Source organism: Drosophila obscura, unplaced genomic scaffold, assembly GCF_018151105.1.
Source record: "Drosophila obscura isolate BZ-5 IFL unplaced genomic scaffold, ASM1815110v1 contig_192, whole genome shotgun sequence".
Lineage (NCBI taxonomy): Eukaryota > Metazoa > Arthropoda > Insecta > Diptera > Drosophilidae > Drosophila > Drosophila obscura.
The window spans coordinates 1,796,690-1,820,046 of record NW_024542781.1 but is presented as its reverse complement, the minus strand read 5'-3'; the positions used below and the strand labels follow the sequence as shown (position 1 = coordinate 1,820,046).

At 41.6% G+C, this 23,357-nt stretch overlaps 3 protein-coding genes across 10 annotated transcripts in view; 1 reads left to right on the top strand and 2 right to left on the bottom strand.

Annotated features, from left to right (window-relative positions):
• Window positions 1-8,079, bottom strand: part of LOC111067630 (aminopeptidase N) — a 32,942-nt gene extending 24,863 nt beyond the window's left edge. Inside the window, exons 1-2 of one of the 4 annotated variants that reach the window (XM_041593550.1) lie at window positions 7,913-8,079; window positions 7,227-7,334 (exon numbers count right to left, since the gene is read on the bottom strand). The gene's annotated coding sequence lies outside the window, so the exon portion shown is untranslated. The remainder of the gene's footprint in view (window positions 1-7,226; window positions 7,335-7,912) is intronic. The other 3 variants (XM_041593552.1, XM_041593551.1, XM_022356818.2) reach the window with 3 other exon arrangements.
• Window positions 8,080-14,148: 6,069 nt separating this feature from the next.
• On the top strand, window positions 14,149-16,296 carry LOC111067668 (DNA-binding protein Ets97D). Its single transcript, XM_022356913.2, has 5 exons — window positions 14,149-14,296; window positions 14,378-14,480; window positions 14,560-14,629; window positions 14,681-15,419; window positions 15,486-16,296. Exons 1-5 carry the CDS (start codon window positions 14,233-14,235, stop codon window positions 15,911-15,913), a joined length of 1,404 nt encoding a protein of 467 aa, XP_022212605.2. The 5' UTR covers window positions 14,149-14,232; the 3' UTR covers window positions 15,914-16,296.
• LOC111067669 overlaps window positions 16,044-23,357 on the bottom strand; it is a 36,701-nt gene continuing 29,387 nt past the window's right edge. For all 5 annotated transcript variants that reach the window (XM_022356914.2, XM_022356916.2, XM_022356915.2 and 2 more), the window contains exon 3: window positions 16,044-17,650. In XM_022356914.2, the coding sequence (XP_022212606.2) occupies window positions 16,647-17,650 (1,004 nt within the window). In that variant the 3' untranslated portion in view covers window positions 16,044-16,646. The remainder of the gene's footprint in view (window positions 17,651-23,357) is intronic.

The window sequence follows — 23,357 nt, the reverse complement described above, 5'->3', positions numbered from 1 at the left end:
CTCAATTCGCTTTGGCTTTGAGGGTGTCATCAATCAAAACCATAAAGTGCTGCTGCTGCTGCTGACTCTACTTTTTCTGGCGATAGGGATGGATGATGGACTGCCACCGACGAGTGTCGAGTTAATTGCCAACACACAAAGCGGTAATTATATAATTGTCATGGCTGACGGTGCCCTTGTCTTGAGTTATTATTCCCCCTCTCTCTCTCTATATATATCTGGTGACAATGAAACGGGTTGGAGCCTGGCATTGGAGGGGTTATATGTTTACCATTGACCTGACCCTTCAACAAGGTTGGAGTGACAGTTAAATCTGCACACAATTTGGGTACAATTACTTGTTTAATTATTATAATTTCCCCCAACAAAAGGTTGAGTTTTCTATTCTAAGAACTCGGGAGTAAGTGATAATTCAGACAACAAGAATTAAGTGAAACTCTGACGAATAAATCTGCACAAATTTGAGGGACAAGTGCTGATGGTGTTCCAAAGAAACGCTTGAAATATTCTTGTAATTGGAAGTATTTCAAAATGAATTAAAATTTATTCGGAAACTATGAATTCTGCAGAAATTGCGTACTTTAAAAAAGAAAAAAATCTTGCTCTAGTGCTGCTAGTAAAAATCAATAAATTTTAAAGAGAATGAGAATATTTGAGAATGGAGCTCTCCAAGCTTCTCTAAAACCTTAAACTCTGCCTAATTTTGTGATAAATTTAGAGCTGTTCCACCAAAAAGTATTCCATGGCAAAGACAGGCAAAAATGCAAATTAGCATTGCAAATTATTACTCATGTCAGTGTCTCTCCCATGAGCACTTCATAATCTATCCATCTTTATGGCATTCGTAATAACCATTTTGTCTCTATTATTATTTTCGGAGCGTTACAAACGCCCACCAATGCCTCAGAGATAGAGATACAGACGTACGTACCGTGAACTGTCTGCACTTGCCGGCGATTGCGTACGTACAACCCAATGACGGATCATTAGGCTTCAGCAGCTTCAGGCAGAAACACACACAAAAACCAATTAAGTGAGAGACCGACCCACAGCCAAACAATACAATCGAATGTGTGGCAGTGGCAGAGCCAGAGGCAGGGCGCTAAATAAAGGGGGGAATACGAGTAGGTTCAAATTAATGGCACCAGTTTTTTTTCTGTTTGTGTTTTTTTTGATACTCTGCGTATTCTGTGCTGAAACTGACGACGTCATCGTTGTCACTTTTCTGTATGGGTGGTGGAATAATATAAATAAGTAATTTACTCACAGCCATTCCTCACAGTATCTGTGGCTTATTTTCGGTTCTCTTTTGTCAGGCGCGAATATATTCATAGATATATTATTGAAAGTAAATAACGAGAAACTGGGTCAGCGTCAGCATCCCCCACAGTGACAGCAGCAGAAATATTTCACCAAAGAGATCAATCATCTTTTGGGGAAAAAGCATAAACTTGAGACCGCCAATAGTATTTTGGCGCCGAATTGCTAATAAGAATAAGCGCCAGAGCCGAATGCACGTGTCGTATAGCAAATATTACTTCACAGCAACATCAATTTTACGAGCCCCATCACCATAAAAGCGCCAATTACATCACAGAACTCTCTGTGTGAGTCACGACTCAAGTTCAGCGCACTCTCATCATCAGGAATATACAACAGCACCCACAATATGGTACAAATTAACATAAAATTCATCCATTTCCTTGCTCTGGGCACAATTTGGAAGAATTAATAATTAAATACGTGAGGAAAATTCGCAAGTTCTTTCGGCACTCGCCGACAAAAGCTGTTTATCGAAAACGGATATATCAATGGTTTTCCCAGTGTTTTTATTTCTATGGAAATGTTAGTGTAATTAACATATTTCGTTTTTCAACACCTTAAATATTGCCCGAGCATCAGGATATTGGCTAAGAAATACGAATATTTCTATAAAAGTTCCATAAAATACTATCAGAAAGCTTTTGAAGTAAGTTAAACATTAGATAAATATTCCACATTTTGAACTTATGTATCTCATAGGTGCACTTAATCCTTCATTTTATTAGTAAATCATTTATGCTTCCTCCTCTCCGGGTATCACAGGGTATCACAAACAGACTGCCTTTCTCTCTCTCTCTCGTTCCAGTTATACATATAATAAGAAATACTCTGTGAAATGGCATTTTAATTGAAAGAAAAATTTGCAAATTTCATTCGTTCAAGTGCCCTGATCGTTAAAACTACCCAAAAATACTCGGTATACAAATAAAATTCATAGAATCTTTCGCACTCAATTGCAGCTGGACTCGGATTCCAGTTCGTGGCTGGTGAATTACCTTCGATGGACCTGGCCAAATGTTGCGCTGAAATTCTTGATTCTTGTCGAATTCGAATTCAAATCTAATTTAATTTGAGTTTATTTGTTCAGAAATATTTGTTCCCTCATTCCATTGGTTGTTTGTATGTAGTTCTTGTTGTCGGCATTTTTCCGCGCTTTTCTTTCGACCTTAGTTGATCGTTTATTTTAGTTTGCTATTTTTATAGGTGATCTTATGAGTGGCCACTGGCCAAGCGACAGGTCTGTCTGTCTGTCTGCCGTGCCGTGCCATTGCCACTATCGAAGGTGCAGTAAATCATCCAAGTTTGTTGCCATATCTATTTGACTTTATTTTATTTTATTTGTGCTGTATTTTCCTTTTTATCGCCACACACACCGTCCGTTGGGTAAATGAAGCGTGCGCTCCAATTTCGTGTCAATGGGAGGCACGGGCGGGTTTGTGCTGTGCCATATAAAGTCTGTCTCTCTGACATTCATCGTTGTCACTTGTCCGTTGGAGAGTGGCGAGTGGAGGGGGAGTTAGAAGGAGTGGAGGTGGAGGTAGAGCCGGACATATTTTTGTTTGTTTTTATTCGTGGACAAGTGACGTAAGTCGGTTGGTAGGCCAGATAGATACACGGTATCATTTCAAGGTTAATGTGGCTTTCGGCCCCAAAGGTCTCTAACTTGGGGAATGAGTTGCAATCGATATAAAGATATTATTATTGACATACTCCACATATGTACATATGTATGTATATGATTCATGCCTACTGTTTATACTCCTCATCCGCATTCTTTTGATTTAACTATCTCGCACTCAGAAATCTCTCCACTTAAACAATTACACATGATATCTTTTACAGGGAAATATTTAATTTAGGTGATAAACTTAAGAGCACACAATCTAATAAATTGCGATGCCGGCAGAGATAAGGCCTTGGGTGCTGCAAAGTTGATGTCATTGCTATAGGTCCGTTTCTCACTCTCTCCATTCTCGCCGGGTATTATGCCATAAAATACAAAAGAACTCCCCGCTAAAAAGGGCCGTCCAACAGCCGAAAAGAGCAGCAGTTTGCTATCTATGGCTTATCGCAGGAACGGGACTGGACTGTGGCGGAAAATTCTTCATTTTCCTTTGCATTGCGTGACCAGCAAACGGTTAACACACCCACAACTGCAACACAACATTGTTCCCCGCTCCCGTACCCCACCCACGCTTCAACTCCTTGTCATATTTTCACAACACGCATAAAAATTTAACGCCGTTGCATGTTTGTCATTTGCTGAGCTTTTGACCCCTTGGCCAACAGGCGGACCGACAGAGAGACAGCCAGCCCAACAGATGAGTTTCGTCCGATAGGACTAACAAAAAGAGCGTAGCGTAGCCCAGTGGATTGCGAGCGGGGCATGCACTTTGCGGCATTTGTTAGCCGTGTCGAAAGGGAAACTCATTTGCCCCACCCCTTCCGCGTATCACTCTGGGGAAAATTAGTTACGCGCTGGGTGCTGCTGCAGGTGGTTGTTAATATTTTAATATGGAAGAGTACGAGTGTGTGTGTGAGTGTTTGGTGTGTGTGGCGCTGACTAAGTTAAATGGAAATGTCAAATGGCTCTGACAGCGCGAGTTGACAGCTTTTCGGAAGAATGCAATGGAAAATATGAAAAGAATATGGGGAAAGCAGCAAAGAGGAATGGCTTTGAAGTCGCAAACTTTTGATACCCTTACAAACAGAGCATTATATTGGTAGATAGATAATATTTTAGACCTTCATTGAATACAATTTTGTTACATTCCAACGAATGTTTGTTGCTAAAATCATAATTGGAAAGCTTTTGACATAGGGATCTGCTTATAAAGATTTGCTTCAAATACACTTTCTTCCTTGTCGTATACATCTTTCAATGAAAACTTAAAGTACCCTCTGAAAAGTGTATCAAAGCAAAATGTAACAATTTGAACTTCCATTCATTCATCTTCATTCAGCTCCACTGCACTCGACTGCTGCCTTTGCATTTGCATTTGATTTGTCTAGTGCCTTATGCTTTGTCATCTGTCAAATGCATCGCTGACGTCACCGAAACATTAATATTCATAATGCTCCGAGCACAAGTCGGAACGAATTTAACAGAAAGTTTATCAGGCTGGGGAGGCCGGCCGGGTGGCTTATCAATCATGTGATGATGCATGAATGAATTTGTCGTCCACCTTTGGTCAACCAACATCGAAAGTTTAGTATTCAAACAGGGAAAAATCGCTTGAGGGGCGTAATATTAGATATCGTTTATAAGACTATAAACTAACTATTAAGTAATAATGAGCTTGCAAGTAGCTACTATACAGTACCATATTGTAGATCGATTATACTCGTACCTATGCAAATATTTAAAACATTTTAATTTAAGTTAAATTTATGTAAAGTATATCCCTTGGGACCTTGGTTCGAAATTTTCTTCTAAAGATCTTTCACTGTACGTTTCCGTTTTAGAGAACTTTCACTGTAGAATTAGCTGCCTGGTCGCACTGCAATTTCTCGCATGTTTATATATATATAGAACGTTGTCTGTATAGTACGAACGTCTATATGTCTGCTAATATTTACTTTTAGCTTAATGGCAAACAAATGTTTTTTTGTTCTTGAAACCGACGACAACAATTTTTACGATGCTGATGTGCTGCTGATGTGACCTTGAAGGTGGCAAACAAAAACTCAAAAATGTTATGCGTTTTTTCTTTTGTTGCTTTTTTTGTAGATATTGCACACATCTAAAAATTTGTAGATTAAAAGTGGAAGAAAGATAGAAATTTCACCACACAGTGGACAAACACACATTCAGAAAACGAGAGAGAGAGAAATAGACAGACAAACGTCGAGAGCACTGAATGAGGTGAGCGGCTGCGGAATGGGGAATGTTTTTAGTTTGCACTTGAAATAGTTCTGCTATACTTCTTTAATTTTGTGCCTTTCTTTTTGTTGCTACGTCTCCTTTTCCATGCTTTAGTTTCTAGTCGAAATAGCATTAAAATTGCTGCTGCTTTAGTTACCAATTATAATTTTGTGCTTATCAAAACGCCTAAAACTAGAAAAAAAAAGGGAGCAACAAAATAAACATTAATCATTAATTGTGAAAAAAACCAGACATTAAGTCTGGCATGGAAACAAAAAGATCAGATAATGAATAGCGTGGTCTCACCATATCTCTATAATAACTATGCCAGGTATATGGTTATTCCCTTTGTAAAAGGATACTCGCATAGACTTTCATATGCTTCCCCTTTTCACCGCTTAAACCCTTACAAGGTGCCAACAAACGAGAGCGAAACCACAAAAAGGTAAACCGTAAACCGAATCCAACCGCTAGGGGAACGGAATCCCTCCGCCCCTAAAGGAAACCACAAAACGTTGCAATCAACTGGCACTCCATGGGGGGATTTATGTTAAAAATATGGGCTGGCCCCCACTACCAGAGAGAGAGAGAGAGAAAGCAATTATGCAAATTTCCACACTTTGGTTTCGGCTCAAAGTGCAGCCATAGAAGAGCGCAAAGAAAACTAAATCACACGATAACAATCGAGAAAGGGTTTCAAAATTATAATGGAAATTTCATTTGAACAAATAAAAGACACACAATCCACGGGCAATTCAACTAAAAATAAATTGAAAACACGCGCCAATAAGGGGACCGACCAGAGAGCAGTCAATTTAATGTGAAATCGATGCCACAACAGGGGGAAACTACAGAGGGGTGGATCGCCAGAGGGCGATTGCACACATTATCCCAAAGCACAACCCAAAAAGGGGAAATATGATCTTTCGTTTGCGTTTACCTGAGTGCAAAACAGAAAACAAAATTGCAGCCGGCGATGAGCTCATGGAAAATCAAATATAAAGATAAGAGGGAGGCAGGAGGTCGCCGCCGTCTCTTCCCCCACCATTACAATGAACCGGAAACTTGTAGCCTCTCTGCTTACATTATTTTTGGCGTAGTCCCCCACACAGTTGCCTCTTATCGGGGGATTCTATCTAATGACAGTGTGGCATATGCCTATGCCTATGCTGGCAGATATCTGATAAGCGGGAAACGGGCAAAAATCGTTCTAGTGTTAAATTAAAACGAGTGTAACCCCAGGGCAATACAGTGAGCACTCACCAAGGGGAACCAGAGCTGTCAGAACGGTCGGATACATTAGAAATGCGATGGATCACTGTACTTGATTGCCGCCTGAATGGACAGCATTGAAAGTTAATTAATTGGGATAAATGCGAAACAAGCGAGTGGGTGGCGCATAAATAGAGAATATTGTGGCATATTTCCAGGAGCTTAGGCCGGGGCATGTGGCAGCGACCCACTTGAATGTGAGGCAATGCCTACAACCCATTACATGCCCCAACAAACAAGTGGTTCGCCCCAAGCGAGCCAGAAGTGCATTCTACTCGTACTTGGAGGTGGTGCAGGTCTCGGTCCCGACACCCACACATGCCACAAACCAGACACCATTCAACCCACGTGCCACCGCACACCACACAGTCAGGGCGCCCCGGCCACTGCCGGCAGCCACTTGTTCGATGTTGCATTGAAATTGAAAATAAAAGTTGCTGCAACCAAAAAATGTTGCCGCCCAATCGGGAAAACATCTGAAAACAGCTGTTCGGAGTGGGGAGTGGGGGGTGGTGGAGGCGTTCAGTCGTAGGTGAAAAGTTCAGGCACTGCACCATCAGAGCGCCAGTGTCCTTGGGCTTTTCAGCTGCTGCTGCAAAGCGAAGCCGGGTCTGGGTCTGGTTTCGGCTCTGCAGTGCATTCGGCGAAGGACATTTCCGGTAAAATCAATAATTTCCTGGGAGGATGCATCACACACGAATTTAAACATTCAAATCGATTTCAATCACACGCCCCTGCCCCCACTGATTGATATTGGCAAACTCACCTTTTTGGAAAAAATGAAACGTATTTAAATTATTTGTTGTTCCACTTGTATTGCACTCAAATTAGTTTTTAGATTGGTTTTTCTTTCTGCTGCTGAACGATTTTCAAGCTGTTTTTGAAACAAGAGAAGATTGTAATTAAATTTTGTTCGATTTGGTTGTACGAAACTTTACAACACCCGTTACACTGTTCACTGTAATTGTGGCTGATAGCATGTCTGTGCGTGTGCGTGTGCGTGCGTGTTTGAGTCTCGGTTTTGATTAGAGCGAAGGGGGAAATGAATGCAAATCGATGGAAAACACACACAAAAATTACATACATACGTACGTATGTAGAATAAATGCTGTCGCCTATTAATGTCTGGGCCGTCAGGGGCAATGTCAGTCCTGCATATTTGTTGAAAAATCTGTTTAATATTGTAATTTTTTGCCATCCGTTCTATTGTTCGAATAGAATTGAATGGTGGGGAACAGGTCAGAATCGGCCAGCACGCATGGCTAACTAGTTTTCAGCCAGCATTCAGTTGGATTCTGTTGCCCAAATGGCAAACAAAACGCCCACAACACAAATAATACATATATCGCCCACTCATTAAAAACAAAATAATATGAAGAAATAAAGAGCACGCACACACACACACTTACGCACCAGAGATAACAACTGACGAAAGAGACTTGCGTACCGTACCTAATCAAATAAACGTTAGAACAATCGCTGTTGGCCAAAAACGGAATATTTCGTTGGTTGTACCTTTACGCAAACGACTTGAACTTCGATTCAACCACCAAAACGCACGAACAACCGACCGACAAGAACCTTCGCGTTTTAATAGCCGCAGCAGACTGCCTGCTTTTCAATATTGAACATGAAACAGACATGAGCGAACGTGCACCAGAGCGAACTCGTGTGTGAGCATTTGGGGGGTTCGGCTCGGTTCGGTTCGGGCATACGAGGCGTATGAAAGCCGGCTGTGCACAGCGGAGGTAGGTAGCCAATTTCCATGGGCCGCGCGCAGGCAGAAGCGAAGAGGAAACAGCTGTTTGGGGAGCTTTCGAACATCGAACATGTTGCTGGCAACGTTGGGGTTGTCCGTGGATAGGCTTGTTATCAGTTGGTTGCAGCATGCTCCAACTGCAATGATAAAAGGCAAACTTTTTCATAGGCTAAAGGAAGAAAAAGTTGATTGGGCCTTCAAAGGAAGCTTTTAGCTAAGTTAGGGGATAATCCATGATCTTAAGATCTCAAGATCATATAGAGAGGGGAAATATCTTGTAGTTACGATAATCTTTTAAAAATTAAAATTATCTGAATTATTCCTGGTGCAATTTTTTGAAGGGATTTATAACTCTCGGAGACAATTCATACATCTGCCATTGATTCCATCTTATATGTATTTATTTATGTGAAACTACTCGTATATAAAATATAAAACTTTTGGTCTTCAGTTCGATAAAATGTTTCAAGTAATTGATAATTTTTAATGAGATTTACAAATCTTAAAGGAACAATAGCTCTTTGAAAAATGTATTTAGATTCCAAACAAGCTTGTGGATTTTTGGATCTACCATTCAACAGCTCAGCCATCTGAATCAGAGCCAAACAGAATATCATTCAACTTTCTAGCCTGCACAAATCTTCTTTCATTCAAATCTTCGCTCTGATGGTGTCATATGGCGCTGAGTCACTTGGGACAATCGAATATTGTACGCAAATCATCTGTACATGTGTTTCCGTTTAATATTCGGCCACTGGTGACACAGGCACAGAATAATAATTAACTTTTGCAAGACTCTAAACCCTCTAAGCCATGACTCAAAAACGAAATGTGAATTTTTAATTTCGGAAATGACCAAAAGATGAGCAAACATTTGCAATTAAAGATAGAGAAATTAGGGGAAACAGAACTTGAGTTAAATATCAATTTCAAATGTTTCTTCAACAATTGATATCGCTCTTCGTGTTCCATTCTCTCCGTACATATCCTAGCCATATCAAGGATACTTTCCCAACCACTTTAGCGGTTCATCAATAACGTGACTGCACTCTGCCCTCAACTGGCTAATAAATAATTCAAAGCTACTCGAAAAACCAATAAAGAAGAGGAAAAACGCAAACGGGTTCATTTCCTGCCCTTAATTCTGACTGAAGGCTGTTTTGTTCTTGAAGGTGGTGCCCGAAAACCGCTCCATAATTCATGTGGCGACGGCCAAACGAAACTATGCCAATTAATTAATACAAATTATGAAATGGAAAGCCAGAGAGCGAGAAATGGAAAAGGAAATGGACAAGTTCGCTGAGTTATGCTCGCGGATAACGCATTTCGCTCGCCTTTTAAATGTCCTTGCAATCCTTTTGACGACGCCGACCCAAATACTGGCCAATGCTTTGTGTATTGGCCACGAAAAATGCAAATTCCTCGAGTTCCAGCCAGAGAGCCACTGAGCCACTTGCTCCACTTGCTCCACTTAAGCACTCGCTCCGTGTGTGTGTGTGGGAGTTGTCCCTATTGATTTAATTCCCAGGCTATTTGGCCAGTGACGCAATTCTCGTGGAGAGTCGAGTTGAATGTGCCACCGTGGCTATACTTGTAATCCTGCCGCGGCGGCGGCGGTGGCGACCCCAAGGGGTTGTTTGTGCCCGCCACGCTCTTTTCGGCGCTGCTTGGCAGACGCTACGAGTACAAGTATATGCTGTATGTTTTCCCATTAGGTTGGAGGCGCCACAATGACTGCGCATAGTTTTATGGTATCGGTTTTTATGTGTGTTTCTGTCGTTGTCATTGTTGTTCCGTTCCTTTTCCTTTTGGGCTGTAATTGATATACATTTTTGTGGGTCTCTTTTTCTGTGTGTTGTGTCTATTTCGGTTGTCACTGCAGCTGGGGTCTTGACCTAGACAATTTTTTGGTCTCTGCTTAGATTTCCATCAGCAGAAAGGTCAGTGCGGCGTATACTCAACATGTAATGCAGATAGATCGAGATCTTATACAGATTACCCCTCATTTGCATAGGCAAATGAGTAATAATTGTTTGGATAATATTTAATCATGCTAATACAACGCTTTTGAGATGACAGTGCAAATGAGTCAGATAACAATGCAAAAGGAGAGGAGGTGACCACAAAAACCAAACCTCTATCAGATGTTGACTGAGCTCAGAGCTCTTGAATTTGGTCCGCTGGCTAATATTTATTAGTCAACATTTGTTGATATAGCAGAATGTTTACGTACAGCCTTATTGGTCTTTTGGGAGCCTGAGAGCGGATGGGGAAATGGTCAATGACATTTGGGGCAGCAGTCGCAAGGTTAAGGGGAATATATCGCCCGTCCCCTCCAGAAGTTTCTCAAGTTTTGAATCATACTGACAGAACGGTAACAGAGTCATACTGTCTATCATTGTCATCCTGTCATCCTATATATGTATTTATGATATTTAGCTAGAAATTTTCTGGCAAATATCGCTCGAAATCGACAACTGAGTCAACAATGAGGTAATTCTGTGTTCGAAACTCTATTTCCAGTGCGAAACTCGACTTTGGTATCTCAGGGGGGTACCGTGGAACATGGAAAATCGTTTGTTTTTAACAAGTGAGCGGTGCACTTGGACTCCATGCTGATAAGACAATTGCCAGTCTTTGTACCACCGTCTGACCCACTGACTGATTGACTGACTGGATTGTCTGTGCCGACCAACTTATGAGGCATTTAATCAGCACTAACAGAAGTTGCGGGCCACTTTTGCCCCACACTTGTAATGGAGCTGCATGGTGCTGCACTTCCTTAATGCCCCAAGACAAACATCGGCAATTGTATCTGCAGCACTCTTCAAACTTGCGAAATATCACAGATGGAGAGGGGAGCCGCCACAGCCACTCAATGTGAAGTGGGCAATGCGATTGAGTATTACGAATATTGTTGCGAATTCCTTAATTAATTTCGATTGCTTTTATAGTGAAATAACACTTTGCGAATTCTGTCACCAAAAGATTGGCAATTCTTAAATTTCCAATCATAAAGTTATAAACATTAATTGTTGAAAATGATGATGAAAATTTGCATGAATATATACCCTGTCAGGAAGTCCTAATGTTTCCGATGGAGTTATGAATAAACTGGTGAAAGAAGTATACCAATTTGAGCAGTGATAATGATCCTTGAAGATATACTAAGGATTAGAAAAAACTGCATCTGTACACCGATAAAAAAAGCCTTGATATTTTAATATTTTCACTTAGATTTTAATATTTATGCCATTGATTTTCATCCAAGAGTGGTTGTATTAAAATTGAATATTTTTCACTCTAACTTTGATATTAAAATGAAAATATTTAAATTTAATAATATTTAGTTGATATATTAAGTTGAATATATATTTCATATTTAAATTTAATATTTTTCATATTTAAATTTAATATGTTTAATATTTAAATCTAGTATGTTTCACATTTAATTTAAAAATATTTTATGCCTAAATTGAATATGTTTCATATTTATATTGAGTATATTTCATTTTTAAACTAATCGATTATTATTTTGCCTAGTTAGTTAGTGAAATTCACCAAGTTAAAGTTTGCAACTGGAAATAATCGCAACATGAGTAGAACTGCATTTTTTGTGATTATGGCCCTGTGCAAAGATAATTTAAACTGTGTATTCAAGGCTGCAGCAGCGTGAACCAGTTGGGAATTCGAGGGACATAAAAAAAATAATATAAACATATTTAAAATAAATACAAAAAATAATTTATTTCATTTAATATGGAATATTTAAAATAAAAAGTTTTCCATTTGATTTTAAAACAAAAATTTTGAAATCAAGTCATAATAATATTCAATTTAAATATGGAACCTATTAAACTACAAATTTAATATATTATATTTATTTTAAAGTGTATTGTATTGTATTGTATTAAGATTAAATATGACCGTATTAAAAAAGCCATTTAATTTTACTATGTTTGTATTTAAAAATCGCATTTTAAATTCAAATATGATTGTAGTTATTTTTACTATGCCTTTTTTCTATCAGTGTATCTAGTATCTTATTGTTAACAGAATTTAATACTGTAAAGAAACTCTTATTTAATCCTCAAAAGAGTTTGTTTTAGAAGTTCGCTTCTAAATGGCGGAGTTTGCAGATTCAAAAATAAACCGAAATCATGTACTAAAATTTGTACACACTGTAAAAGAGTTGCCAGATCGGTTCGTTTTGTTTTAACCCTATTATGTAAACCATAAGCCATAAACCATAAACCAATAAAAACTGAAAACTAGCCAATCTTTGATTTTGATTCATAAATTGGATAAAATTATTTGTTTATGTCAAAATCGAGAAATTTCAACGCATCTTGTCGTGTCAGAAGGTATATTTACTGGTATGTTCTGTCGCGGGCTGGGGGGGGGGGGGGGGGGGCGCCCTTGGCCCCTGGGGGGGGTTGGAAAAAAAAAAAAAAAAAAAAAAAAAAAAAAAAAAAAAAAAAAGGAAGGGAAAGGGGGGGGGGGGGGGGGGGGGGGGGGGGGGCCCCCGAGGGAAAAAAAAAAAAATTTTTTAAAAAAAAAAAAACCAAAAAAAAAAATAAAAAAAAAAAAGGCCACTGAAAAAAATACAAAATAATGACATGGTCTATTTTGATGGTTGCCCATATCGTTATCGAAGGTCGTATACATTGCCCTCAAAATGAAAACCAATCAAGCGGCCAAAATTTAGCGCCCACACACAACAAATGACTGACATCGTTTTCGCTCTCCAAAGTCGTCGGTTGTTTTTCAAAATTTTCTTTTGGTGTGTACCGTACCACATGCATGCTTGCTGCCAGTGGCCGTGTGCGCCGCGGCCGCGACTGGGAACGTACGTGCAACTCAGCGCGCCTTTCATTGTTGACTGGCACATCGTTCCCGTTAGGATGCGCACAAAATTGACATTTTTGCTCAATCGTGGGCAAAATTTTCAGCAACGTCCAGGGAACCTATGAAATCGTCATTGTTGCGACGTTCCCGTAAGATACAATTGATTTGTATGGGAACAAATTTCAGCAACATGGGGAACATTGGCACGAAATGAGCAACAAAAATGCATACCTTGGGAAAATGGATATTATGTACTTGAGGTATTGTTTGTAATTTCAGGTTCCAATTAATGCAGAAACTACTCATTCTCTCTTATAAAGATATTGACGAAATTTTGCAGCTCACAGGTACAATTAATAGGTATCAGAACAGGGATAAATGTATATATAAGACACAGAACATATGCATTAATAAGTAAAAACCCATGTCAATCTAGGATAAAATCACTATTAATGTTTCAAAGCAGCTTGTAACAAAACATTTATCATGAGTTAAAAGAAATAAGGTAGAAAAAGATCCATACGCATAGAAGAAACTTGATTGACCAGTAACAATGACGTCACATTTAGTCAACATTTACGTTTTAATGCTTTTCCGCTTTTGTTTGAACCTTTTTATGTAAACAATGCAATAAAAAAGACTTCTAACAACTAGCCAATCTTGTAGAAAATTTATGTATTCATCGGAAAAAATTATTTGTTTAGGGCTGAGAGGGCCAACTAGCTAGTAATATTAAATTGAATATCAAAATTTTGGAATACGATTTCAATCCATACAACAGAACGTTATGTAATATTTCCACGAAATTTATGTAACTTTAACATATTTTACGCATTACAGGTGAAAGATGTCGTTGGTCAGTTTTGTTTTACAAGGAAAGAGGAGAATGGAGCTACAAGGAGCCTTTACAAACAGTTTTATTTTCCGCGGTTTAACCAAGGCTGCTCAACATTTTAAATAGAGGGGTGTTAAGTGGGTTAAGTCTCGGTTTTGTATGGTATGGTATTTAAATGGTATTTCTCGAAACTGAAATGGTATTTACTTTTTGGCCGGATAGTATTTTTTTAGTGTCATCGGCGCGGTCACACTGAAATCAACATTGAAACCACGAGATAAAAAAAAATAAATATTAAAAAGGCGGGGTATTTATCCAATTAACACAGCAATGGACGGCGCCAATGTACTCGCGGACGAACTGATGCGGCGTCTGAGCGATGGCGGGACCTTGGGTGAGTGGGGAAGCAGTGGAAATCGCCCAACATGCGGACGCACCTGTTGTAACAAGATTCTCCGTAAACAATTAATTGCAGAGGAGGTGATCGACAGCGAGATGTTCGAGAAGACGCACTTCGCGGATGCCGATGACATTATCGTGGTGCACATGGACATCAGGGAGCCACTGACGGCGCTGAAGTAAGAGAACCGAACCTCCTGCGTCGGGACCGCATGGACAGCGCACTGACTAAAACGTTTCTTCTTCTTCCTGTTGCAGGAAACTTGTTGAGGACAAAATTGGCGTGGAACTGCTCTACTATTCGTTTTGGCTGCAGGATGCCCAAGAGGTGAGTGCTGGTCGCCAGGAGTTGCCCCTGCTAAGACTCTCATCGTTACAGCTGGAACCGCACAAGAATCTGGTGGATCAGTGTGTCAAAGGCGAGGGCCTGGTCCAGATCAACGTACAAATTCAAACCATACAGAAAAGAATCAACATTGTGGATGTCCTGAAGCCCACAGATGACGCGCTGGCCGATCAGGGCCCAGAGGAGACCACTTCAACGGTTACGGCGCAGCTCTCGCCACCCGATTCATTGAGCGTTGACGGTTCGCCCAGTGACAGTCCCGTGAAAACGGAAAGCCTCAAGCGCAACAGGCCAAAGGATGACTCGGAAGAGGAGTCTGTGGAGACTCCTGTCAAGAGTTTGAAGCCCGTTCTCAATTGGGTACTGGACAGCAAGTTCAAGCGGGAGCAGGTGCGTCTAAATATCCCCGAGGTGGCCAGCGAATGGACCCAGGCCCATGTGAGCCACTGGCTGGAGTGGGCCGTGAAGCAGTTTGAGCTCGTCGACATCGACATGAGCGACTGGCACATCAACGGACAAGAGCTGTGCGCCATGACGCACGAGGAGTTCACCCAGAAGCTGCCCCGTGATCCGGGCAATGTCTTCTGGACACACCTGCAGCTGCTGAAGGAGTGCAACTTTGTGTCCGTCGTTCACAAGCAGGTCGAGGAGCAGCGGAAGCCCAAGCAACCCAAGATCGTGATTTCCGCCAATACGGCTGCGAATACGGCGGCGGCGTCCCTCGAACAGCGGATTATGAGGAAGTCCTACCAGAGCGTCAAGAGTACCGATTGTGAGTAGAACCACTCCCAAGCCAAGCCAAGGCCCCCACTGATTTATGTGTCACCCTTTTTTATAGCCGACAGTTCTCCCGCTCCACAGAGCCCCACAAATTACACCGCAGTTGGTTCCGGCAACAATGGCCAGGTGCAGCTGTGGCAATTCCTGCTCGAAATACTCACGGACTGCGATCACTCGGACATCATCGAGTGGGTGGGCACCGAGGGCGAGTTCAAGCTCGTGGAGCCCGATCGCGTGGCCCGTCTGTGGGGCGAGAAGAAGAACAAGCCCGCCATGAACTATGAGAAGCTGTCGCGCGCCCTTCGCTACTACTACGATGGTGATATGATCTCCAAGGTCTCCGGCAAGCGGTTTGCCTATAAATTCGACTGCGATCTGAAGCTGCTGATCGGTTACGATGCCCGTGAATTGTCGCGGCTCGTGAACGAACGCAAACGATCATTCGAGAGCGCACAGTCACTGGACGGGTTAAAAGAGGACACATGACAGGGCGACAATGCGATCAAGATAGAGCCCGACGACATACTCTGGCAGTATGAGGAGCCTTAGCGCTGGCCAAAAGTGTCGGCAAATGGCGGCGCCTGGTGGATATTAATACAAATTGTTAAACATTTAATTATCTTAAGGCACATGAATTTATTTTCCATTTTGTATTCACTAAGCATTATAATCTCTGTCTATTTAGTCGTAGGCTATAGCTATAAGTATACCATACAATCTACAGCTAAATATCTTTACTTTAATCATTATCTATATCTTTATTTGAATGGTATCTTTATCCATATAGTATGTATATTGAATATTGTTCGTTACATGAAGTTTGCGATTTTTGTAAAATCTATAAAAAAACTAAATTCATTTCCACGCGATTTCCATTTGCTTTTCCATTCACCTCCACACTCCTCCCACTCCTCGCGGTAGGCATCGTTTTGTTTTGTGATTTTACGTGACTAGTTTTTATGCTTGCTTAACTGATTTAACTAAACTAAACGTGGACATTTAGCGTGCTGCAGCTAAATGGCGTCTCAGTTTGCTTGTTCGATGATCGATGATGATCAATGATGATGATTTGTGACGATGGCCTGGCGGAATGTGCACGCAAATGCTGCTCCCTCCTTCCCACAGCTGAAACAGACGCTAGACATGTCCCGTGTAGCGTCGTCAGCCAGGATTTTAATACTTCTTTACGTTTTGAGCGTGTGCGCTGCTACAGCGCCCCCTACAGCTCGGTGGTGATCTCGTCCTGCGGTCGAAAGCCCAGCTTGTAGAACTCATCCTCCAGCCAGAGCGAGCTGGCATTGAGATCTGAAATGAGATTGCCGCTCTTCAGCGTATTGAAGCTGCTGCCAAAGGGATCCGAGGCGCGCGGCTCCTCGAACTCGTGCAGGCTAATCAGCGATCCGAACAGATGCAGCTTCTGCTGTGCGGAGGCGCTGCTGTTGCGATCGCCCGCCAGCAGATCCCCGGCCACCCCCTGGGGAGCCGACGACACTGGTGTCACCTGCTGGTGCCTGAAGATGCTCGCCTGCGACTTCTTGTTGGGCGCTGCATAGAGCACCTCCTGGTGGCCGCCACGCAGGCCGCCAACGCCGCCATGCGAGGCCTGAAAGAAGTCAATCAGTTGGCCCACCTGCGGCTTGTACCGCTCCAGGGCCTGCTCCGACCAGGCATGCAGCCGCGACCAGTCGTGCGGCGGCGTGGGAATCAGCTCAATGGGACGATTCAGCAGAATCAGCAGCTTGGCCAAGTCCCGTACGATGGGGCGGTACGAATTGGCCGCCGCTACCTCGCCGGACAAGTAGAGCTTGCGTATCTGGCGCCGGGTGTCGTTCAGCATGGCCAGAAAGTACTCAGCATTGGGACGCATCTCGTTCAGCTGCCGCATAAAGTCCGCCCGGTCCATGGTGTTCTCATTGATGAGCTTCTGCTTGACGGACTTCCTTCGCCGCTTGCGTCGCACCAGCATCACGGCGACGGCCAGCAGCGAGAGGCACACAAGAAATCCTCCCAGTAGACCAGCCAGGGCGGCCATCAGAGGCCCGGAGTAGCCATTGGGCACACACACACGACCCATGAACTCTGTGTGCGCTGACCACTGGTCCAGGTAGCCGGTGGGGCATTGATCCGCGCACTGGCGGGTGTCGGTCACCAGGTACATGGGACACTTGATGCAACCGGCCTTGTTGCAGCGCAGGCAGTGGGAACTCGTCGATGCGGGGCAGCCTGTAAGTACACGAAACAAATGGATAGGGAAACTGGGTTAGTCACGCTGTGGGTCACTCTCTGTCATCGTCATCGTTGTAGTCGTACCCCCAATTAGTGCTGATCAGCATAATTGTCCCCTCATTTGCATAGGAGCTGCTGCTGCTACTGCTGCTGGTTCTCCCACAGACAATTGTCAACGTTAATGCCCGCAAATTAAATCTTCCCCAGACTTCCCGAAACATCTAAATTACACTGGGCAACCAGATTGGGTAGCAAACAGCCCGCAAGCAATATTTCAACAAAGTTTTCCAAGGGAATTCCTTGGAATATTGTCAAAAATACTTGAGAAATGTAAAAGTTTTCAAACTGTTGTTCAGAAAGGATCAACTATGCCTAAGAATAAGAAAATGCTTAATTTTATTCATTAAAAGAAGATTTCTTTACATAAAACTTGCTTGCTGTTTAGTGTTTTCCGATCCCAAGCCACTTAGTTCTCTTTAGGCGCTTATGAATACCAATTAACCCCTCGAGAGATCGCCCATTCATTCCATTTAAAGCATCTTAGAACTCTAAATGTTTGACTTAAAAGTTTGTCAACAAACCAGCGAGAATCCCTATGCTAATGAACCATAGCCACATGATGTCTAAAGTCTGCCTCTGCCTGTGCTCTACTCCCTGACAGGTCACTAACCATTCTTGCAACCCATCTTGAAACATCTCTATTCACTGCTGCTTTATTTTCGCTGTAACTCTGTGACATTTCTGTGTGTGGTTTGGTTGCGGCTCGCAGGGAAATTTCAAGGTAAAGTCAACAAGCAGGGCATCGTGTTTGACTTTTGGTTTTTCATAAACAACATTAGCATATGGCGATCCGCCTACTTGTACCGCCCCGTGTCCAACCCAACCATTTGCTCCGCCTCCACCTCCACCACCATCGTCAAAGTGTTGGGCAAACAGAGGGCTACATATTCTAGGAAGGCGGCCGCAGAAAGTTCAACATGGTCCAAACACACACACAGCAGATACACTGATACTCCGTGGTAACACGGAGAGCAGAGCCATCGGGCTAAAGCGTTGTGAAGATCAAAAGCTTTTTAGAGCCGCCGCCGACGCCGTCGTCGCGTATGTGTTGTCAACATCCAAACGACGCCGTGAGACTCCCAAACAGCTCCACCAGAGCTCTCCATCTTTCGCTATCTGGTCGGTCGGACAGCCCGGCCCCATTTATCTTGGACAAAAGTTTTTGATTTCCAGCCCCCAAAACAACAGAAGGAGCTGCGGGTAGAAACAATAACATTGCACCACGTACGCTTCCTGGGGGCCCCCCCAGCCCATTCGATTGCAATGCACTTGGCGTCTCCTGCCTCTGAAATGTGTCTGTGTCTGTGTCTCTCTGTGCTTCAGGTGGCTCTCTCTCTCAGCATCGTCGTCATCATCAATGGCATTAACTTGTTTATGCGCTAATCAGACACACACACACACACGGCCCCCGGGCGGGAGTCCACGATTGAGAATCACCTTGGCCATGGCCATGGCCATGGCCAATTCCCAGGCAATAAGAAGTGCAGTCTGGCAGTCCAGACTCGGGGATAATCAGATGTAATTCGTAATTGATATTGTTCAGTGCATTTCTGTCTGTCTTTAGTCTTTATGGGTTTCTGTTTCTGTGTGTCTCTGAATCGCGGTATTCCTTCTGGTCACCCTCTTTATTCCTTCCTCCACTTCTCCCAATGGAATGGTCTCGATCTGGTTCTGGGCTCTGGATGCTCTGGATGCTCTGGCTTTCTGTTCGGGGCGTGCAGTTGATCAATGATAATTGGTTATTAAATGGAAGATTGCCTTTATTCCGCCTGTCAATGCTGTCTACCACATCCCCAGCCACTGCGTGGCTCTTCTTTTACGAGTAGTTGGTTTCATGTAAATGGCCTGGAATTACAGTCTGGGGCTGTGATCGAATCGATATAAATAATGATATCTCGATTGGTCCTCAAAGGATACCAATCTCAATGATGCACACTCGTATATGGGTAAAACAATTTGTCCAGTGAAATAAATGCATGAAGATCAGCATGAGAGATTGAGATGGGTTTGGAGATTGAGAGGAAGAAAGAGATAGGGATCACAGATTCACTTAAAGAGAGACACAGATCAAGATCAATCTCTTGGCAATTACTGGAACTGACAGATTCTTAATCTATGGACACATATGTACATATGTATGTATGTATGTGAGTATCTGTAATCTTCAATCTGCAGGAAATATTCATCAAATGAACAACACTTATTATCTCAAATTATTCCATTATCGATCGTTTGAAGAGTAATTTTGAGGGGCCAACCCCATTACCCATTAACCATTACCATTATCGATTCTTCGTCGAAAAATCACGTGGGGACACGCCTCATTGATAAATTTCTCTTCACCTTCACGTGTTTCTACCTTCTTGTGCTTCTCTGTCAAATGATTAACTAAATAAGCGGCCGTGGGGCTTAAACATGACATTAAAACTCTGATGACTACAACTATATTTACGTCCATCATCGTTGGGCCTCATCATCATCAACATCATCTTGTAAGCCATATTTAAACTTTCTTTTCTTTCAGAATGAGTCAGAGAGAATCTGCCACCGAACGTAACGTTGTTAGCCATCACAGCCACGAGTTTTGGGCTTTTAGCACCACATATGTATATCTAGGCGTGTCCCGTAGATACGACACAAAAAATATAACCAGATAATCAAACAACAAATTACTTTCACTCACAACAAACAAACGTGGAAGGCAGCAATGGAGAACAGGCGACCAGGGGACCGTAAAAACGAAATAAAATGTTTATCGGACAATCGCAAATGAACACAAATGAAACACGCATAAAGTAGATTCATTAGATCACTTTATAATACTCGTATATCTAGATAATTGACTCAACTCTGACAACTGGGTTGACTGTGTTGGGTGGGGGGACTGCCGCTCAAGGTCGTTCCAAATCAGAGAATCCCACAGCAGCACAAAAAAGCTGACAAAATGTGGAGCTGTCTCTCTCTCTCTCGCGCTGTGTCGTTGACGATCGTCAATCGCTGATTGTCATCCGTCGTTTCCAGCATAGACAATGGCCCCCTCGTCAATGTCATGGCTTTCAGAGAGAAGGAGGTAGCAGCAGTCAGTTCCATGGCTTTCAGAGGGTGGAGGGGTGTGGCAACTAGTGGGGGCAACTGGCAACACTTGGCTCTTGTTTGTCAATTAGGCATTTGACATTTGCATAAATGTTTATGCAAAAACAAAAGAAGAAACGAAACGAAGCAAAGCAAAATGACAAAACAAAAATAAAAATAAAACAGCAAACAAAAGTTCTATGCAATCGACAGAAAGAGCAAATAAATAGTATTATGCAAAGAAGAAACAACTATAGTTTATGAGGCAGTTCCGGCCCCATCCCTTGTAGGATATTCCACAAAAAAAAACACTACAGAAGAGGCATAGTTTCAATGTCCGAAACATTCAATAACCTTGAAGATCAATTATTCCAAATGAAAGCTATAATTTATACGTTTACACATGTCTCACGTCATGCGGCAGCGCCCCTCGGTTGGTTTTGTTTCTGCCTGGCATCCGCCGCCTAACAAGCGTTGTTTGGGTGTCGGTTGGGCCACTCGAGGTCCAGCCCTAATATATAGTCATCCGATTCTGTGTCCTGAGCAGAAAAGGTTTTACCAACTCCAGGCAAGCATTTATTTTGTATCTGCCAACAGCAGCAGCAATTCAATTTCATAAAGAAAGAAAGCCTTTCCCCACAAAGAAAATTGAAGGCCCCAACTTAAACCCAAAGGGAATTTAAGACAAAAAAAAGAGAACAGCAATGCCTGGATGGGGCCCTCAGCAAATGGCGTTTATTAAAATAACGGTACTTAAGTGCGCCCTAAGCAAACTGCAATCGAAGTTAAGACCAGCCCATCATGCAACATGCAACAAAAAACAACCAAAATACCCCAAAAAAAAAAACACAACCACAAAAAAATTTGAGCATGGGCGGGTCTTGGGACAACGGGAAACATGCCACACAGCAAAAAGCCCAGCACCGAAGGGGACACAGAAAAAAAGACCTTTAATAAGCATTTTAGAGAGAGAGAGAGGGAGAAAGGGAGCGAGAGGGACACACAGGAAAAAAAATATGGACCATAATAATAATAATATGGGAGCAACAAATTTGTGATCTTCTTTAGAAATGAAAATTGCTAAAGCAGACAAAAGATTTCAAAGATTCTCGAAGAAGAAACCCTTTGATAAACTACACTCGTAAATTTGTGAACTATTAAAAAATGAATGCAAAATTCTACAGAAAAAAATTTGCAGAACCACTGAAATTTTGAGATAGAATTTTAGAATCTTTATAGATGATATATGTACTTGAACAATAATGTTTTAAACTAATTTTGCTGCTTTAAGCATTTCAACACACTGGTAAGTGCACAATTCTGTAAAACTATTTATATTTATATTTCTAAAATATCTGCTCAATCCATCAAAAATACATAAACACAATTTTTGTATGCTTTGTTTTATTAGAATGTACTTCAATCTGTGTTACCACCGCATTGTTTTCAACTCGAACTTTAGTCTTTTACGGCCGATAGCGCCCTGCCTTTTCTTTGCCAGATTTTATTTGATTTGATTTTGATTCGAGTGCTGCGGGTGCTCCATTCCATGATCCACTTCAACACACCCCAAAAATATTTAAGTTCATGAACTCCATAAATTTGTGACTACTCATAAATACGAATATACTCGTAAATATCTTTGAGAGAACGATTCATTGGAGTAAGGAGCGCCGTGCTTCAATGGTGTGCTTTTTAATTGCCAATCCATTTCAAACACGTCAAATGACAATTTATTATGAATTATTATTTTGGTATTTATTTTTATTTTTGGTTAACAAACGTTTATTTTTTTTAGATTTTTGTGCGCTGCTCAATATTCATACAACAGATAGACAGGACGGACAGACGGATAACAAAGAAAAAAAGATCGTATTTTTTTTTATTTCAAACATCCGTTCGATTTTTTGTCATGATTGTCACGATTTTACTGCTGGACAAGACAGCCAAGAGTCTGAGACTTCAACAGAAACACTGAGACTCTGGAGACTTCGACTTTGACTTCGATACAAAGTCTGAGACTCTGGGGACTCTCAACAGCACACAAATTTGCACAAATCTTAATTTTTGTTTTCGTTTGTCGATTCTCCGTAGCGACAAAAAGTAATTAAAATGCAGCTGACAAAATAAAGTTTGTCGTGCAGACAGAAACATTTAACATGCAATCCAAAAGACTGACTAAAAGTGTATGTGTTCTTTATGTATGAGAATATTCATGAAAATTAAGTTGCACGGCTGATGAATATTCCTTTTTTGTTTAATTCAAAACTAAAGATACAAAGAAGTGGATTGCTGACTAATTTTTGGCTTTAAGAGATCATAAATCTTAATGATAAAACAATAATAATAGTTAGAAATGGTTTCTTTCTAGGTCGATTTCTAAGTATTTATTCTGAAAAAGCATTCCTCAGTTGAATTATTATTCTCAATCTTTGTATGGCGACACTCTCCCTTATTTTTTAGAATAAATATATCCTGATCTTTCTATGGTTGCATGAACATGATCTCCCATTCACTGATTCTTCTATAAAACTAATTCTCTAGTTTTCCATAGGTTCGCTCTTATATTTTC

Excerpts from the sequence above, each read along its gene's own strand:
- LOC111067668 (XM_022356913.2), top strand. The coding sequence starts at position 14,233 with ATGGACGGCGCCAATGTACTCGCGGACGAACTGATGCGGCGTCTGAGC. Across the intron at positions 14,297-14,377 it reads GAGCGATGGCGGGACCTTGG|AGGAGGTGATCGACAGCGAG; the intron begins GTGAGTGGGGAA and ends AATTAATTGCAG. Across the intron at positions 14,481-14,559 it reads GAGCCACTGACGGCGCTGAA|GAAACTTGTTGAGGACAAAA; the intron begins GTAAGAGAACCG and ends TTCCTGTTGCAG.